This window comes from Egretta garzetta, unplaced genomic scaffold (genome assembly GCF_000687185.1).
Source record: "Egretta garzetta isolate BGI_Z169 unplaced genomic scaffold, ASM68718v1 scaffold59, whole genome shotgun sequence".
NCBI lineage: Eukaryota > Metazoa > Chordata > Aves > Pelecaniformes > Ardeidae > Egretta > Egretta garzetta.
The window spans coordinates 4,964,400-4,984,685 of record NW_009267230.1 but is presented as its reverse complement, the minus strand read 5'-3'; the positions used below and the strand labels follow the sequence as shown (position 1 = coordinate 4,984,685).

At 41.0% G+C, this 20,286-nt stretch overlaps 1 protein-coding gene across 1 annotated transcript in view; it reads left to right on the top strand.

Annotated features, from left to right (window-relative positions):
• LOC104133859 (LIF receptor subunit alpha) overlaps positions 1-18,168 on the top strand; it is a 26,645-nt gene extending 8,477 nt beyond the window's left edge. Inside the window, exons 7-19 of the mRNA XM_009647323.2 lie at positions 370-499; positions 2,317-2,480; positions 3,940-4,085; positions 6,771-6,936; positions 7,110-7,180; positions 7,609-7,822; positions 10,685-10,864; positions 12,423-12,524; positions 14,153-14,320; positions 14,917-15,078; positions 16,162-16,255; positions 16,798-16,876; positions 17,530-18,168. Coding sequence (XP_009645618.1) covers positions 370-499; positions 2,317-2,480; positions 3,940-4,085; positions 6,771-6,936; positions 7,110-7,180; positions 7,609-7,822; positions 10,685-10,864; positions 12,423-12,524; positions 14,153-14,320; positions 14,917-15,078; positions 16,162-16,255; positions 16,798-16,876; positions 17,530-18,168 — 2,315 coding nt within the window. The remainder of the gene's footprint in view (positions 1-369; positions 500-2,316; positions 2,481-3,939; positions 4,086-6,770; positions 6,937-7,109; positions 7,181-7,608; positions 7,823-10,684; positions 10,865-12,422; positions 12,525-14,152; positions 14,321-14,916; positions 15,079-16,161; positions 16,256-16,797; positions 16,877-17,529) is intronic.
• Positions 18,169-20,286: the final 2,118 nt, after the last annotated feature.

Genomic DNA, 20,286 nt, shown 5'->3' with positions numbered 1-20,286 from the left:
TCAGCGGCTATACTGATGCTCAGAATTTTGGAAAAGTCTTGGCAGAGCTTCAGTGAAACACTTCCAGGTCAGAGCCTGGAGCTTGCGAACATATTTGCATGTGATTTACCAGATTACCCACCCACTTAGAAGCCTAGAGTCAAGTCTTAGTCAGATGGGACTGATAATAATTATCCATCTGTGTTATTGGATTTTTTTAAAACACATTATTTACATGGTTGGAGCATAACTGTTACCATGTATTTGCGAGGCATGCAATCTAGACCCAGCAAAAATGAATGGTGATGCTTTCAGGAAGCTAGCATCCCAACTGACACGCCAGGATGGCAAAACATCAGGTAACTGTTTTGGTTTCCTTTCATGCTACAGATGCCCCTGATATTCCCCAAGACCTCAGCTGTGAAACATCCAACTTTCTGATAATAAAATGCACCTGGAAGCCAGGCAGACCCAGTGGACTATATGGAAAACGAAGAACAAAGTACAGTTTGTTTGAAAGGTAAAGCAGTTCAGCACTAAAAGGAGTAAAAGGATAGAACTAGAATATATCCATTGCTGCCTGTGACTTACTGCACTATGCCGATTTAAATGAGATAGTTTGTCTCAATTGTTTAGAACTGAAAATACTTTTCAAGAGTTTGTGGAGGTTGAAACTAAGCTTGATAGATTCCTTGTCTACCTCAGCAAAATTCCAGTGGGAATTAAGGATGGCTTTTCCCAAAGACTTGTGCCATTATGACCTCATGAGAAGATAAAAGGCTGCCGCCAACATGTAGATAAGACCAATATGAAAATACAGGGAGATAGTAGGAGTCATTCACTAATTTTAATTTTTTTTTTTTATATGCAACCTGCATCAGATCATCTGTCAGACATTTACTGAGCTTCTGCTATGCAGGATGACAGAAAGTCACTGAGAAACAATTTTAGGACAGGCCATTGGGCATTTCCCAAATGCTACTAGGGAAAATAGCAATAAGCCTACACCCCTTCTCCTCCCAGGATTAAGAACTAGACAGTGTAGAGCAGGCAAAGGGCATGTTACCTGGAAAACATTGAAAGGGACAAATAACACTGGCATCATCCACAGAAAGTGAAGACTGGTGTCCCACTAGTTTGTCTTACATTGTAGGCCATGTAAAGCCTTAAAAGTGAAAAAATGTTCCCTTGGAATAGCACTTGCAAATGGTATTCCTTGGTGGTTGTGATTAGAAGTTAGTGAGGAGTTAACATGGCAAGGAGGCTCCCCCATAATGCCAAAGGAGCAGCCAGGGAAAGGAGCCAGGAGAGGTCTGAGTCACACAAACAGATGGGAAATGGAGTCTCACGGTGGCTTTGAGGCAAGTCAGAGGCAATGAGGATTGAGTTACAGTCACAGATGTTGTCCAGGATGCTCGTGCTAAAGAAGTCATTGGGTAGGGTGCAAAGAGGTGGACAAAATGGAGCAGGTATTCAAAGGAAAGGATCTCCAGTCACTGGCTGCCCATATTCAGATCATAAACAAGGATGTAGTTCAGACTTGTTGCGCTCAGCCCAAAGCAGTGAGGAGATTAATGTGATGCATTTTGGGGTAAATATTCTCATCCGTGTTCCCAGCCCACACTGAGCTGTTGAAATAGAGAGTATGGTGTGGAAGGAGCTCAGAGCTCATCTAGAGCACAATAAAAATGCACGAAGGAAGACATTAAACTTGTGCTGCTGAATGAGGGGTTTACACAGATTGTAGTTAAAACAACTTCTATATACGGACATACATACAGATACACACTGTAGATTTTACCCCTAAAGATAATAACTCTGGCCTTAGCGGTTAACATACTGCCCCTCGTGCTTTTGATTTAAAACTGTCTGGAACTAGTGGATGTATCCCAGGTAACAAAACTTAGTTTAGATTTGGCAGGGCTGATAGAAAGACAAAATGTGTGTAGCACCTTCCTAGTTCAGAAAGCAATTAAGAACGTTATTTAAATGCAAATGTATGCTGATCTGAACAAAGATACTTTAAATCAGAATCTTAGTTGTGACTTGTGAGGTGGTTTTACAGGACCTACCTGTTTTCCAGGCTTTTGAGAAGTGAGAGGATGGAAATGTTATGCTAGTGGAAGAGGAGAGTTTCACGTGAGAACAGGGCAAGTCATGACTGATGCCACTTTAACCTGCGTTGTGGTGTTAGATATGCCTCTGCAATCAAATCATTCTGTAAGCCATGTGTCAGTGAACCCATCGTTCTTACTGTGTTTTCAGTCTAGACTTCTGACTCTTGCTAGAAATTATCCTATTCAAAAATTAAGTTGTTCCCCCCTTTTTACTTTGCAGAATATCTGGTAAAAATGTTTCATGTGAAGTCAATGAAATGAACAGAGAGCGTGTCTGTGGCTTTCCAGTACTGGCTGACCAAAAAACCTATGATTTCATATTAGGCGTCTCCAATCCTATCGGGCAAACAGAGTCATCACTTTTGGTTGATTTAACTCAAAGAGGTAAGACTTAAGGATTACAAATGCAAAAAGATATGTTCACCGCATGCTAACCATTTGTTTTGGGTTTGAAGAACTCTGACATGGTACACTGGTCATTGTTTTGCTTTATTGTCACCAGTATTTTGCCATATCCAATAATTTGAACTTGAAAAGAAAATAGCTTAGGATGTGTCCTGAGGCAACAATTAGGTGTACAGCGAGATGCCAGTTCTTGACAGCAGTGCTACTAGTTTGGATACACAGCTGTGTGGATAAATGCTACTTATGATCTGACAATTAGCCAGCTGATGTTTATGTATTACTTCATATTCTATTACACATCAATAACTAAAATTTAGGTGTAACTTTATGAACTGTGAGTGACCCCGTATTTCAGCATGTGCTTGTAGGGCAAAATATTATTCAGGTTTACAACAGCAGGATTTGGAGCATGAAGAAAGTAGCACTAAAAGGTAAAAGGTAATAGGAGGAGTATTACCTGCTATTGGTAATAGCCATGATCATCTGCTGTTGTGGTTTGTAGAATGGAATTACTTCTTCCATTAGACCTTCAGTTTAAGCAAGGAAAGAGAGAAGACGACCACCTTTCTAGTGCTGTCTTCTCCATCCTTTTCCATCTGCCTCCACAACCACAGCTGAGGATTCAGGGTTTCCTAGTGCTTGTGGCTTTCTGCTGGTATCTCTGAAAAACTGAATGTGAAATTGAAGATGATGTGGGTTTTTTGTCCATATCCCAGTACAACTAACCTGAGATTAGAATTGTCAGAGTAAATCGGCAGATCCTAAAAAAGCATGATTTTTTTCTGTTAATTATAAACTGGGCTGTATTGCACCCAGTTGATACAACAGCTATTTCCTATTTGTTTCCTTTCCTTTCTTTCCCTCACTGTCCACTTAATTCCCAACATACCCCCAAGAATAATTCCTTGGGGGTAACTGGACCAATTCCAGCAGTAGAGATGGTTTTCTCTGATAGCTATGAATAGTAGTATTGAATATCATTGAAAAATTCTGTGAAGGGAGTTTTTGGGAGGGAGAGGTCATTCAGGAGTCCTACTCTGTCCTAGTCTGTGGATTTTAAGTTCTAACTTACAAAGTTCCCAGAAGGTGAACGAAGTTGAATCAATTTCACCTGTCACTGTGGTCCTCTGAAATAGCTCATGTTTCACTTTTTTGATAAAGTCAGGAAGAGGGGAGATGTTTTTCTGTGTCTCCAACTCCTTATCACACATGCTGGTATGCTCAGCCTTAAGTAAATCTGTTCCGATGTTTGCTAGCTGAGAAGAGCATCGAGAATGAGACTGTGTGCAGGTGCCTTCCCTGCACCAGCTGTCCTAGGTGCTGGTTGGATCATGTATTTATCCTTCTGGTTCTCTTTGATCTTTTAAAATCAGATTTTTCTGAACTAAGGTGAATGGTTTTTTTCTTCGAACTGAGAAGTTTTTCTTTATTTTTTAAGTTCATCCAAAAAATCCAGAAAAGTTAACTGTTTCTGGGAACAGCTCTACAAGCGTCCATCTGCGTTGGTTTATAAATGGCAGCTTTGCTGAGACGAGGCTTCTGTGTCAAATTGAAATTAGCAATGGTCACTCCGAGCGAAAACTGGTAAGTGTTGTTTTAAAGGATTTTTAGGAGTGAGGATTGTTCAGATGTTAATCTTTTTCACTGAAACGATTAAATTTCAAAATCTTTTCTCTCTTAAGAGCTTCATTCTGGTCATCTTATTAAAATGATTAATGTGGTAATGACTGGAAGTTCATCTACTAAAATCAGAAAATAATTCTGCCCATCTCTGTTGTTGCCTGCTTTGGTTTTTTTTTTGGTTGGTTTTAAAGAATTTAGAGGAAAGTCACATTACCCACCATGTGATCTGGTACTTGTGAGGGGCATAGTGCTTTACTCTGACCCTCTGGGCAACAGTCGTCATGCTTTTTAACATATGCTTGTTCCAGGATGCGCTGCTGCCCTGCAGACCTTCACAGTGGTTGTTTCAGATTGCTTCTTGCAGTCTGTAGTTGAATTTCTAATTTTTTTTTTTTTTTTCCCCTCAGAGAACAGTTTGTTTGCTTGCTGTCAGCAACTGACATGCATGTGACTGTAGGCTGTAGCACAGGGCTGCTAAACCTGCTCTTGTGTCTGTGGTGCAGAGACAGGACAGGGCAGGACATTGGGCATATCTGTAGCTAATCCCCAGTGAAGACCTCTGCAGCTGGAGAGAAGGTGGTATTTCTGGGTGGGATTTAGATTTTCCATCATTCAGGCTTCCGGCTGCTGCCCAGCCTTGGTGCTCTGCATCACCGACTGGAGCCACATATTTACTCTGCTGACTGTCAGAAGAGCTTAGGATACTAATTTAGACACCAGCATCAGATACTGAGCGTAGGTGGTGGGAATATATCCTCTTTTTCCGTATGCCTAAATTAGTGTGGGGTGATCTCTGTCACTGGGGAAGCCTAATGGCAGAGCTGCGTGTTTAGTTGGCCTGAGGTTTACCCCTAAATTCTGTGTTTGTGCGCTCAGATGGAGTATCTCTGACCAGCTTGAGTAGGCACATACTGAATTACCAGGTCTTGGTGCAAAGAGCCTGAATTTGTAATTTGAGCACATTAACTTCAGAGGCTGCTTTTTACAATGCTTGCTTGATTTTTAGCAGGAGTATTCTATTACCCACTGCATTTAGTTGCCTGTTGGGCAGAACCTTGAATAAAAGTCATTTAAGCCACAGAAGTGATGCAGCTAAGGCTCTAAAATAATATGGTGTTAGTTAATGCATGCTGTGTAAGAGTATTTTTAAAATACTTGCAAAGCACTTAATGAGTGTGGAAGCCATAAGCTTTTATATTTTCTCTGTAGTGATATGTGTTAAGTAGTACCCAGAGATTAAGTACTGCAAAGAAAATCATAGATATCTTTGGAATTAACAGCAGAAGGAACTGGCTTTTAGATGTACATAGCAGGTGAGCTGTGTTGGATTTTGGTCTATAGTCTGAGATACCGTCACCCACCGCTGTCAGCATTTCTCTGCTCCCAACAAGTCACTGCTTCTGGAGCAGTCAGCAGGGGAAACAAACACCTGAAAGAACACCCACCCACAGCTCAAACTGTTAAAAAAGTAGGTTTGCACAGTCCTCTCTAGCCACAGTTAACGCTGCTCGAAGCCTGGGGCACACAGTCCCTTGTGAACTCTGCTACCAGGTCAAAAATCTGGGGCAGTGGGAGATGGCAAGGTCTTACCCTGCCATAGCAGTTCAATTGACTGCACCTCTATCACAGTCCACAGGTACAGATATTTTGAAACACAGCAAACAGCTTGGTAGAAGCATTTACAGCCTTGCTGTGTTGTCTCCGGTTGCTTAATAAAAAACCTCCAAGAGTTCCCTGTAATAAACAAAAGTAGCTGTGAAATTGTTATGGGGTTTAACATGGCATTTTGAGGATGTTTTCAGAAGCTTTTCCATCCGTATGAGAGATTGTTGGCTTTTTTTATATTTTTCAAGTTGTCATTTGGCTTTAGAAATGCACAATTAGTTGCAGCTTGAAGTCACTTGGAGTCCAGTTTTTGGCAGCTGTGATGCACATGTGTTATAATTAGATTCAGTAAAAAATATTCCCAGGCTTAGGGTTTCTTTAAGTAGTCATGAAACTGAAATACTCCCTAGACTCGCACTGTTTTAAGAATAACAGGAGAGAGTAGTCCTGTCATAAGAGCTGTGAACAGAGATCACCCAGGTAAGACTTGGATACTCTTCTGAAAGCAAAAGGACTGCCTAGGAAGCAGGCTGCATGATAAGCATGTTGCTCAGGATGTCTTTAGCATCCTTCTGCGAATGTGTCTTAGGAAAAAGGCCTTTGTCCACCCAGTTTGGTGTGCAGCAGTGGACGTGCAAGTTCTGAATACCAGAGGTGAAATCCTGGCCTGGCTCACGTGAGCAGAAGTTTTGCTGCATCCAGGAGAGGGGGACTGGGTGGGGTAGACGGGAAGCAGCAGCCCGCTTCTGTGTGCAGAGCTCATCCCCTTGGAGGCTCATCAGTCCTATCTCTCCTTTTCACGCTTTACCGTTCAGAGATGCTACCTACGGTTATATTTCAACTTCGGTGCTAGCTATGACTTTATTTGGGCAGATCTCTGAAAAATTTTCCTTTGTTTGGGGTGACTGCATAGGAAATACTTTAATTTACACTGTCGGTATTCTTGGGGGAAAATGCCACCTCTTTAAGTGTTAACTTTCAGCATAATCTGGGAGCAAAAAATATATATGTAACGTGCCAATTTCTGTAAATTTGTAACAGCACAATGTCTCCATGCCTGGTGGAAAATTCTCAACTTACGCAGCTCAGCTGAACGCGTTGCACCCATATACCAAATACCAGTTCAGGGTGCGCTGTTCGGCTGCTGACCACTTCTGGAGGTGGAGTGGCTGGAGCAGGGCAGAGGAGCACACAACACTGGAAGCCCGTAAGTTTATTTAATTCTTTGATGATAAAATGTTGAACTTGTGAAGCCATATATTTTACAATTAGCCATCTGAAAAGCTAACTTTTTGATAGATGGTAAATTGTCTACTGTGCGACTTGGGGGGAAAACCCAACTCTTTTTTCTTTTTTTTTTTTTTTTTTTCCCCCTCTTAGCTCCTGCAAAAGGACCAGATATCTGGAGAGAGAGAAGTCCTTCTGGAAAAAGTCTAAAAATCTTCTGGAAGGTAGATGGGGCACTTGAAGTTTTAAAATATTATGTAATGTAACTCTGCGAAAAACTATTGCCTTACATATTTATGAATGAGTGAATTTTATGGTCAATAAAATGGACTGCTTTTCTTAACTTTTTATAGAACTGTCTGTTAAGATAACTATTTTTCCCCGAATGAGAATTTCATTAAAGTTTTATAATTTAAACATTGCATTGAGAAGCTTTTCACGTGAAGAATTAAATTTTTAATATATCCCAGCTGAAAATTAAAAACGTACAAACTTACGTGTTAATTCTCAAAGTCACGCTTGAGTAACTGTCTCTTCTGCCTTGTATTCCTACACAGTCATCAGACTAGATCAGGACATTAAACTCTTGCTATCCTGTGTCTTCTTTTGTTTATTCCATTTTGGTTTTAATGCTCTCTCTGTCCATTCATAGCCTTTATCCCTTTCTGAAGCCAATGGAAAAATAGTGTCTCATGAAGTGTCTTGCTACCTGCCAGAGACACCACTGGAGTATAAAGAAGTCACTGAACCCTCGAACAGTACTGAGATAAAACTTGGAAAAAAGGACTGTGTAATTAGCGTTGTAGCCAAAAACCACGCAGGCTCATCTCCTCCTTCGAGGATAACGAGCGTGGAACTTCCAAGCGGTGAGTGCTCCCAGCAGAGAGCTAAACACCTTCAAAGCTGGAGGAATACCTGGGCAAGTTTGTTTGTTGAAAAATAAGATGATACGTGGTTTGTTTGTTTGTGTTTTGTTTCTGGTTTATGTCCCCACCCAAATCTATGGGGTTGAGGGAAGAAAAAAATTGCTGCTTTGCTTTTAGGGTAGCATCTTGCCAATAAATTGTGCTCTCTGCATAAAAGGAGGGTGACAGTGTGCAGTCTCTACAGCTATTTGCACTTTTCTGGAGACCTCCCAGGAACAGTAAGGATGAGGCTTCAAAGCATCAGTGTTGATCTCTGATGTTTAGGGAGCTTAGTTTCTTTCTGTGTGTTCTTGTTGAGATGCTGAAAAGGAGAATCAGAATGAAGTTTTGGGGTGTTGTGTGGCTCTTTAAGGGGAGAATTGTCAGTTCAGTGCTTGTGAGCTCTGCAGGAGAATATTAATTGGACTGGTTGGTAAAGTGTTGGCACCCTCGTGCTTAGGAGCTGGGGTTTGAAAAGGAGGGGTAGGACTTTAGCTTCCCCATTAAAACACTGCCACTCTTGCTGCGGGCTTTTGTAAATGGAAGTAGCTGAGCCAGATAATGATTTTCTGCTCCTAACCCTGAGCTTGGGGAGAAGATGATATTGCATGTGGCTATTGAGAGTCCATGCTTCCCTGCATGCCAGGAAGGGTGTATCTCCCAAAGCCCAGACCTTTACTCCAGGTCTGCCTGATGCTCTGCAGGGGGGACAGATTTACACAGCGAGGCCCCCTCTGCTTGTTCGCCAGGGGCATGTGTGGTGCTTCTTCTCCTTCCCCACCCGGAGAACAGATACCACAGTTGCCTGTCTTGCAACTCAGGTTCTGATAAGACAGCGCCATGTCTTGGCAGGAGGAAACATGCTTTGACTGAGATTCACAGTGAGAGAAATACAGGTTTGTTTCTATGCAAAAGAAAACCATTACCCTTAATGTTTCTTGTGTTTCTCCAAAACACCGATACCTAAAAGTATATTCTTAGTCTGCTCCCTGGAGAGAAAAATAATTGTATGGGACAATGAATGAAAATGCTTTTATAGCTTTCCTTCAGCAGTGAAAGACTAAGGCTCTGGGAGTCAGGGAGGTCTCTGGAATAGGTTTGTGGTGTGGGCCAGCTGATGGCAGCTGGAGCTTTGCATTCATTTATAGCTTTCTCTTGCATGTCTGAGGTTCCCTATGGTGTTACCCAACTTGTACCCGTTGAAGATTTGCTCCCAAGTTGGTATAGGAATTGTCTGAGTCACTGACTGGAGTCATGAAAGATGACTCATTCCCTGAACTGGATGACATTTCTGCCCAAACATCTTCTCTGGCTGCTTCCTGTGTACAGTCTGTAAGTGCTTCTAATGTCCGTAAGAGAGCAGTGGCTCTGAGGCTTGAGATCTGCTGAGGTTTTGTGAAAACCGAAAACACAAACAAAGGGTACTCTGCCTTAATTAATTCGTGACTGTCTCTGAAAAGTACTCTGTAGGGAGTCCGGGCATACAATCTGGCTGTTACAGGCTCCCCTGCCACAGTAGTACGGTAGTGCTAGTAGTTCCTTCTACTAGCCTAAATTGCAGCTATAAATACACCAGAATGAGCAGTACTGCCCTGCGTGAATTTCTAGTCATCTGTCTCAGGAAATAAAATAAGTGTGGTGTATTTAAGCATTTTTTTAGAGAGTATGTGCCCACTGTCAGTAAAAAGTCTTTCCTGTAAATAGGAAAATTAAACAGTCTAATTAGAATTACGCTCTCTTCCAGCATCACAGAAGTGTAGTTTCACTGGATGCATAGTAGTTTTTTAGGGAAAAGTATTGAAAGACTTCTGGAGTAGGCTTGTCTTTTTTTAATCATGTGTGTCTTTCTTGCCATGAGTAAGCTAGAAAAGGATTGTATGCTTAGCTGTATGTGAAGATTATTTAGAAACAGACAGTCCTTTGACATTCACAGCATGCCTGTGAGAGTAAAGTTTTTGCAGCACTGCGTCTTAAAAACTGCCCTTGCCCTTCAGCCTTCCATAGTTTATAGCTTTAATAACATGAAATAATAGACTCAATAGGGAGCATAAATGAGAACACTGAAAAAGGAAAAAAATGAAACCTTTTTGAGATTGTTTTTGCAGATCTGTCATGGGGCCACAGCTGTTGTGGTGGCCTTTGGAAAACATCCCTTAGCTCAGCAGGGTCCCATCTGACAGACAGCCATGGAGGGAAGCTGCAGGAATCACAAGTCGTTCGCAGATCTGATCACTTTAAAGGCATCTAAACCTTTGATAATCAGCAACAAGAAAAACAGACAAAAGGCAAACCTTTTTTTTTTTTTTTTTTTTATTTACCTTTGGTGGACTGGAGCCTCCGTAAAGTTCACCAGGGACTTTTGCTGATGATTCTTGGTGAAAAATAGTTGTCTGTGGTCGGGCGAGTGACAGCAAGACACTTTGAAAGAAACACAAAGCAAGCTGTTTGACGAAATGACAGCAGAAATTTATAGCCAGAGGCTCCTGCCAAATTGGTGTCAAGTCAGATTTGAACCTGACATCGGCTGTAAATCCTTACCTTAAAAAAGGGCTTTTTAAGCGAGTCCTGAGCTGCAGCACTTCTCATCATCATACTTAAGGCTGGCTGAGGGATTTGCTGCAGGCTACGTCTGATTTTCAGCACTTCAGAAAGCACAGCTGAGTGCACCGCTTCAAATTTCACAGTACCGGGAGCGCGCCTCTCGTTCTTAGAAATGACTGCAGTTTATAAAACCTTTGTGCTGTGGCTGGAAGGCTTTCTTCCAGCTTGGACTACAGATAAGTGTCTGCTCTCTGATGGATTTTTGTGTCGTCTTTGTTGCAGACAATGTCAAAACAGATCGGGCTGTGGCAATGGGGAATGGAATTTATATTTCTTGGAGTTCTTACCCCAACATGACCTGTGGCTACATAGTAAAATGGTGTCATTCTTCTGGGTCTGAACCCTGTAGTGTGGACTGGCAGAAATTTCCTTCAAATACAACAGATGCAGTGATAAAGTCTGGTAAGTAAGAAATTGGGTTTTGTGAGTCTTTCTGGTTGAGAGCCTGAGCAGCGAGTGGAATGACAGCAGCACCAGTGCTATAGGTCGGAGATTGCTGCATTGCTGTGTGCTTGTGTATATAAAATGAACTCCCTCTTGTACTGTGCTTATTTTAGTTTCTTACACAGCCTCGCCAAATCCAAATACCAGTCTTAACTGTTATCATCCCATGTTTGTTAATTGTTTGGAAGTTACCTTTTCTAGCTACACCCAACAACTTCCTAACTCAGCCTAATGTGTAATGGTTAATCTAGGCTTTGAGGTTGTATTTGGATTCTAAACATAAACAGCCCTGCTCAGGATGGGGGAAGACTAATCCGTTGTTTTTACATGAGGCAGATTTTTTTAAGTGTGACCTCCATATGTTGGCTTGCTGTCAGCAATTGAAATTTCCTGGAACAGGGCACATTCCAGGTCTCTAGATACTGGTGGGCAGATAAGGGGAATGAAACTCAGCTGTGGTGGGACTAGTAGAAGCAGAAGAGGAAGGAGAGGACCCAAGAAAGATGTAAGATTTTTCTCTGCTGTCTAAAAGGGTATAAAGAAGAGTTTAGTATATAAAGTCTCCATTAGAGAAAACAACTGGGAGCTGTGTACACAGAAAAGTTGGGGGGGAGTGGGACCCGGGAGGAGGGACAATATGTTTTTCTGCCTGTAATTACAACGCTGTGTCCATGTTGTTTTCATTTGTGCACACCACTCTAGTCCTAAGCTCTTTACTGGGATGCTTCTTGCAGCACAATGTGGGAGTTAGGAGGCTGCTAGGGCTGGGCTCAAGCTGGCAAGTTCACCTCTGTGCTTAGTCCTTCCAGGAGAATCTCTCAGGCTAGACCTGAACTCTTGCAAAACCCACTTGACTTGTAGAGTTTCACAATGGCATCTTGTTTAGAAAAAATCTTGAAAGTAGTTTACAGCCTGACTTGAGGAAATCCCAGGAAGTGGTAAATTATTTACACATTGTGGTATCAATGTAGTATCACCCATGCCTCCACCAAAGACACATGAAGGGGAAATTTGATGACTATCTGTGTTTTGTAGAGTCAGATCAGGCCTGGTGTTGATTGCTAAAGTGCTTCACTATCACTTTTTAAGAGTTTGCTGAATTTCTTTTGTACTGTTGTTGTAACAAACCTGGGTATTTCAAAATGCATTTGTACTTCTGAGGAGGAGGCAGGATCTACATGGCTGTTGTGGGAGGAAAGAAGGGGATTGTTTCTGGTAACTTCAGTTTGTGTTTCCCCATGGAAAGAGCAATTTATGCAATTTGAGTAGCTTGTTTTGAATCCTATTTGTTTAGAACTGAAATATCTCCGGGAGCTAGATTTGCTTACTGCTTCTAAACCACATCTGGTGGCATAGCTTTTGTAGGAATTACAAGTAGGGATAGTATTTATAGCTAACACTGTGGTCTAAGACTTTGTAATTTATTAATGCATATTTATATAAGTTTGCATCATGTGAAAGCTAAAAGCATCACTCTTCATACGTGAAATATTCTTATGGTGATTTTCTCTTGCAGGTCTGTTTAGACCTGGTGTGAGATACAACTTTTCGCTATATGGCTGCAAATCCAGTGGATATCAGTTATTGAAAAACATAACTGGGTATATGAAAGAGCTGCGTAAGTGCACTTTATCGTTTGGGATCTCTACAAAGTGAATTTGAACTGTGTTTATTTTTAGCTCAGTGTTGGCAGAAGATGACTGAGACCAGAATCCCCATACAGTACTACTGACTTCTCATTCTCTGTATATAATGGCAGTATGTTTCTCTAACCGCTTCCAGTTCCCAGCATGCAATAACCCTATGTTCTCCAGCTTGTGTGGTGGCACAAGGCGTCACCAAAGTTTGCTCTGAAGACAGTAGTGTTCAAAGGTGAAGGCACAGGCATAGTTTGAGCCACAGAGATAGGGTCACTCCTGCAGGAGAGGAGGCAACTTCTTTTGATTTGTTGAGTCAAAGTAAATTTCTGAGTACATTTGGTACAGCTCAGCAAATATAAAAAAAGAGTCCTCAACATTTCTGTTTCAAAGCACTTCCTAGAACTAGATCCTAACGCACAAGCCACTTTGAGAGTTGCACTGGTTTTCCTTCCTGTACCACCCCACCTGCGTAGCTGCGGTTTGGTCCAGGGCTGAGCTTTGCTTGCCTGGAGATGCATTAGTGTCTGAATGCTTTCTGTTCCCAGGAATCCGAACATTTACGGCTGGCTGACAGCTTTACCATTTAACATCACAACTGTATTGTGTTGTTACTACAGCACCCTTGTCACTTTGAAGTTTAATGTATTAACTGCTAAAATAGTTTGCTTGGAAAACCGAGCTGCTGACATAATCCAAGCCCTCGGAAATGCCATTGCTTATTTCATTGCTAAAGTTGAAGGTGAGGTTAAGGAAATTTTACCACAAACTCAACTTTCAGTCATTTGTATCTCCCTAAAAATCCTGAAATTTTCCCAGAAGTTTTTTCCATATGTGTTCTCAACATACTGAAAGCTTTCAAGGAAAAATGATAAACACCTTGGGGGACTAGAAATGCATGAAACATGCAGAAGAAAGTTATTAGGAACTGAGAAATGTATTCACTTTGCACAAGAGCATAGACTCAATTTAAAACTTAAAATTTGCCTTTGGAATGATAACCACAAAGACTAAAATAGATGCGTTCTTAAACATGAGTTGAGCACTGATAGATCAATGCCAAATGTCCGACTAAGTCCTAATGTGCGTGACCTTACACAGTATCTGATGTAACACCTTAGTGGGGTACAGGTATTGGAATAGGGACATGTGATGCCTGCTAAGAGTAGTTCTTTTAAGCTGAGATATACTTCCATGATAGCAATGTGGGGTTTGTTTAATTTGAAGACAAGCTATGAAGTCACAGAGTTAAAGCCTTTAAAAGCAAAGTAATCTGTGTGCTCTAAATGTTTATGCAGTCTTTTGGGGTTTATTGCAGGAAGAAGAGTATTTACATGTATGGGTCTGTAGGAAAGCTGCCCAAGGAGAGATTTTTTTCTTTCAGCTTCTGTTAGTAGATAATATTGTGGTAATTAATAACAATGAGACTAACATACTTGTATTTTTGTAGTCAGTCTTTTCACATGTTCTTGAGAATGAGGGAAAAGCATTCAGGAAAAAGTTGAAAATTCTAGTCCCAAAATAAAACCGATGAAACACATACATGGATTCAGCGTTTAATGATAAGGTGTTTTCTTACTACCTTTTTCCTTTGTAATTCTCCTTACAGCTCCAAAACGTGCGCCAAATTTTACTGTAGAAGAAACTTCTTCAGATTCTATCTTGGTAAAATGGGAAGACATTCCTATTGAAGATTGTCAGGGATTTTTAGAGGGATATCGGCTTTCTTTTGCAAAAGGTGAAAAAGATGCTTTAAAGCCTAGGCTTTCAGAATCAGGTAAATGAAATCTATAGACTGCAACTTCCTTGCTCAAGCTTTTTGCTTTTTTTTTTTTTTTTTTTTTAATAATTTAATTGCGCTTCAAAAATAGATGCCTTAATCATAATTCAGTTGCATTACTCACTGGCATAACTGGCCCCTGATATGTGACAAAAGCATTTGAAATAATCAGCTCCTTGTATGGTTAGCACAGTTGTTTTTTAATATAAGGCAAAAGTCAGAGAAAACCCTGGCTCACTGGGGCTGTAAAGCTATGCAGTGACTAAGTGGCGATGTGACACACTGCCCTGTGTACAGATGCCCTGGGTAGATGAAACACGGGGAAGGCTATGTGGCTGTATTTAATTGGGTATATTCTTCTAGCACCCGTCTTGTAAGGACGTCTCTGAGTCAGTCCGGAGCAGCAAAACAGTCCTGTGCTGTTCGGTGCTGTGTAAGCAAGCGGCATTGCTAGCATCCTGTATTTCAGTTTTCCTCTGCATAGGCTGTTCTTCAGGTTTCATATGCTGACTTCAAGAAAGTCTTGCTAAAGCTTTCTCTGGGAATCCTTTCTTACAAGGTTATGCTTTTTTTTACTGCTTCCAAACAAACAGGGAATCCAGAACTTAAAGTTAAGAATATCACTGACTTAACAAAGAAGTCTTTGAAAATACTTGATCTTCAAGGTAAAACAAGTTACCAGCTGGACCTACAAGCCTACACTGCTGGTGGGTTGAGCCCTCCAAACAGCCTCTATGTGGTGACAAAGGAGGACTGTAAGTTTAATATTACTTATTATCACTAGTAGTATTATTATTATCATTAATAGTCTTCAGCACAGGGGCTGTACCATGTATGTAAAGCTGAGTTTTTTTCTTTTTTTTTCCTGGTCCCCTTAGGCAGTTTGGGCCTGCAGTCTAATTTCTAATTTATTTAGTTGGTTATTTTTAAATACAAAAATTGGTACAGTTCATGGTGAGGAAAAGTTCCTTTCCTATTACAGCTACCTTTTAGTTCATGGTAAAGTATGCAAGAAAAATAACTTTTAAACTACTACTAAATATGGTGGAGTCTGAACTCTGTCTTCTCAAACAGCTAGTTGTTTTTGTCAAGTTTCCCATGATGAATATCTGCTAATACATGGTGGGAAGAAAGACATTGTGGAAATATTTACTAGTTTCAGAATTATAAACAGATGCCTCTCAGCTCTGAATTCAGTTTTATCGATCCCCTGACAGAAACAAACCCAGAAAGACAGTCAGAGAAGAAGAGATTGACTTTGGGGAATGAGGAAAAAAAAAAAGAAGGTATTTTATATGAAAGACTAAACACTAGGGTGCACCTAAAACACATGAAAAATCAAACTTGAGGCACTTAACATCAATGGAGGAAGGCAGTGGGAATGTATTGGAGCTAAACCCCGGGGATTAGAACCATTGCAAACCATATAAAAGGCAGTGCAGTTTGTGCAATGAGTTGTTGGCCTGTAAGAGCCATTAGCAGAGGTTTGGTCCATTCAGGTAACCTGAAAGTGCAATTCCAGTGCTTACTGAGAACAGAAATTACAGTGGCAATCAGTCTTGCGTTGCACATGAAGCCTTTCGCAATTAAGCAATCAGACAGGAGTATCTGCTGATTCCAGTAGTTATCACTGAATCAGCTCTCTGTGTGGACGGACCTTTGCCCTTCCAGCAAAGGGGGATTGTATGGTATACATACACTTCAATGTCCCTGTTTGCAGACCACTGTTAGGTGAGTTTGATGCAACAGTCTCTAATCTGTGGGAATGTAAGAAAAAGCATAAAACTTGCTGGTAACTTCGGATATACATTTACTGTCTTTTCTTTTTTCGCTCCCAGCTGTAGGATTAATAATTGCAATTCTCATCCCCGTGGCAGTGGTTGTGCTGCTTGGAGTGGTGGCCAGCATCTTCTGCTACCGAAAGAGGGAATGGTAAATGCATTCAGTTCTGATCTTTTCCCAGATGTGTTTGTGCTAGAGTTTTCCATTATTTTAGTTACTCTCTGTTTTCTCCAAGTACCCAAAGATGTCAGTGGGCTTTGTTTAAAGATGGGTAGCAAAAACACATTGCAGAAGGTGAGGGAGAAGTTGAGTTGGAGAGAGGTCAGAGTGAGGAATGCAAAAAGGTTTTGCAGGAGCCTGTCTCCCAGTGAGCACCGCTTATAAATAGTTCCCAAGTGGAAATAAGCTGACGACATACTGTAATTTGGGAGCCATCCACAAACACTCAGGTAGACATCCCATCTTCAACTTTTCGTAAATGTTGCATATCAAGTTACCCAGTTTAAAAATTAAAAAAAAATGGTTTCCTGTTTTTTCCATTAAATACTCAGTGAAAGTGTAACACACTAAATCTTTGTGCCAGATGTCGTCAGTATTCTGAATTAAGGGGAAATGTCCTGACTCCTTTTGTGTATTCTCAATCTGTTTCAGGGCTTGGTAACTTTTAAAAGTTTGTTCTTTCGTTTTTAAAGGATTAAAGAAACGTTTTATCCGGAGATCCCAAATCCTGAGAACAGTAAGGCACTGCAGTTTCAGAAGAACATCTGTGAGGTAACCCTTATTTTAAATCTAGTGTTTTAAACTTCCAAAACGTATTGCAAGTAAAGAATTCTTTTGCAAACTGAGTCTTCTCCTCCAGTTGCAAAAAACCTCTGTGGTAGGGGGGGAACAGGACAAGTTACTGAGTAACTTTTGTCAGGTGCTATCTGTAGCTTGCTTTCTTGTTGTTAATGTAGTTACTTGCAAAGTTTGAACTAGGAAAGGACTGCTGCATTTCTCTCCTCCCACACTAATGTGAAGTGTCAGTACATGATAATGATGAGGCAGTAAAGTACCCATCTTTGTCATAGTGTTAGGAGAAGTAGAAAGTGTGGAAAGTGTACATGCCATATCCCCAACCTCCTGGTTGGGACATAGTAGCTGGAGCTGGGGATAACATTTAAATAACCTTCTGGTCCCAAACACTCACTGCAAGATCTGGAGTCTCTTTAAGTTGGCTAAAATACTTTTAATATTAACAGGAATAGCTGATGAGCCAGAAAATGAGAACTAACCCCCCTTTTTTTTTTTTAGATTTTACTAATGGCTGTGGAATGAGTGCAAACCACAAGCCAACATGATGGTTTAATTTGGGCAAGTTGTTGCTTTCAGGATTTCCAGGTCTTTGGCTTAGTCTCTCCCCCTTCTCCTTTTTCTTGCTTCAGGGGAATAAGACACTTAAAACACTGGAAATGAACCCCTGCACCCCCAATAGTGTTGAAGTGGTGGAAACACGTTCTGCAGCTCCCAAGATTGAAGACACAGAGATTAAGTCCCCAGCAGCAGACACCACTGTGCCTGAAGATGGCTCTGACTCAGAAACAGAGAACCATGTGGTTGTGTCCTACTGCCCCCCTATCATTGAAGAGGAGATCTCAAATCCCCCTATGGATGAACCTGTGGGGTCATCTCAAGTGGTTTACATTGACATCCAGTCAATGTATCAGCCTCAAATTAAACCAGAGGAAGAGCCAGAAATAGACTTAGTGACTACAGCAGGTTATAAGCCACAAATGCAGCTGCCTATCAGTGCTCTGAAAATAGAGTCTCGCTCACCTGCAGAGGAAGAGTTGGATAAAACTGCAGGTTACAGACCTCAAGCAAACACAAATGCCTGGAATATGGACACTCCAGACTCTCCTGGATCAGTTGAAAGCAACAATGAAAATGCATCTTTTGGGAGCCCATGCTCCATTAATTCCCGACAGTTTCTGCTTCCCCCAAAAGATGATGAAGACTCTCCTAAACCTAGTAATGTAGGGTGGTCCTTCACACACTTTTTTCAGAACAAACCAAATGATTAACAGTGAGTCCTCGTTGCACCTGAACCTGCCTTCTAAATAAGCTCTTTTTCCTGATGTTGTAAAGAAAGGAGGGAGAAAAGTGCAAAAGGCATGAATTATTCTTGGAGACAGTCAGCAGAGGTTCTAGTGAGCTGAATGTTATGTTTAAGTTAGTGAAAGTGTTAATAGAGGCCAAGAGGTCAAAGTTATAGCAATTTAGTTATTACTCTAGTAAAATATATTCAATATAGGGGGTATTGAGTTTAGAGCTCCTGATAATCATAGTCAAAGAACTCTGCCTACCGTCACATAGTGCTCCAAGATTAATATGGTCTCATGCAACTTAAAACTTGGAAAGATTGCTTTGCTTTGTTGTAGTTGTTCTCAACCATGCATACCCAAGTGGTGCAGCCCCAACAGGTTTCCTTACTGAAGGTTTCATTTATCACAAACTTCAGCCTAACACATGGAAACAATGTGGTTGGAAACTGTTGAGATCTCTTACCTAGTTATAAACTAGGAACCAATGAGAGTGCTGTTTTTTTTTCTTCTCCCATACAGAAGGGTATTGTCACTTTTTAACACTTCTGAAGCAATGGCCATTCAATCTGTTGCCTTTTAACTAGACACTAGTTTCTGTACCTACTGTACAATGTTTATTCAATGTTTGACTCAGGGGTACAAACTTGGGGAAAAAAGTGTAACACTGATTTAAACCTCAACAAGAACTGCATAAAGTTTAAAACTTTTTTTTTTAAACTTAGAATGCTCTATATTTTTTCTATCCTTTGGTTAAGGAGTTAATCTTTCCTAATGTATTGCACTAATGCATATTGTATTTCATAGCTTCCGCTCCAGAGCTCTTGCTTCAAAGTGGTACAGTACTCCATTTGCCCCCAGTGTTCAGCAGTCTTTGCACTATACAGTAACGTAAGCCATGGGGATATCTCTGTCTGCTAGCATTAGCTGTCCAAGCACTTTGGCATGTGAAATTAGAGGTAGTAGAACTAGTTCCTTGAGAACAAATTGCTTCTTGGATGGTCTTTATTGTATTAGCTTTGCCACCTGCTGCCTGGCTGTTCTCCGGTGTCTACCCAACAGGACCTTCTCTACAAATCCTACCTGGGAGTACAAGGTGGGATTGCTCTAGTGGCAGGGAGGTTTTAGTGCCACTAATTCTACCTCTCCTTTACCAGACATGTGATGCAAAGAAAGCTTAAATGATGTACATTTGCGTGCTTAAAGGAGTGTTCAGAACAATCATCTTTGAAAATGCTTGTTTTCACATACGCGTCTCTAGGCAGCTGTAATTGTAACATTTCACTGTGTAAACTTCAGACTGTCACACATGAATTTCACTAGCTTACAGGAGAAAGTGCTTTTTAACTTACATGTTCCTTACTGTAAAACACAGCAGTGAGAGGTCAAATGTTAAAGACCTCGATCAAAAAGGGTCTCCAAGTCCTAACTGAATCTTTTTTTTTTTTTTAAGATTTCAATTTCCTTAGCTACTTTGTGGTTTTTTGAATACGTGAGATGGGGGAGTGGTTTTTCTAAATGAGATCCCAAAGTAGACAAGGAGGCTGCATTGGCTAAGCTGCTAGCTGTAAAGGTGTGAGAGCAGACCAGGAGGATGGCTAGCTTGGCAGACATTTGGTCTCCAGACCACATGATCTGGCCATCAAAACAAAACCAAGCATAAGTTTAAACCTAATCGCAGCAATGGATGGTGCAGTTTCAGATGTTGGTATGTTTCTGCCATCTCCATAGAATGAAAATACAGAGATTTCAAAACTGACAAAAGGACAAAACACTAAATAGCATCCAAATCATCATCTGTCACAACTGCCTGTCTGTGCCTCCTGGATGACTGAAACGTGGAGACAGTAAAAATAGATCGGTCTGCAGACCTGACAGTGCAAGGTGTGTCTGAAAGAAGAGAAAGTGCAGGTAGGACTCTGCTTTTGAGGTTCAATCTTGGAATTGGCAATGCTGCGAGTGAAAAGACAGGCAGTGCAAAGAACGGGTGTCCGTCTGTCACCAGAGATCACTGCAAGAGAAAGTGTCATGCCTCATCTATTACTGCCTATTGTTCAGAACACTAATACATAAAAGGAAGCAGTTCTGCCCTTTCTGCTA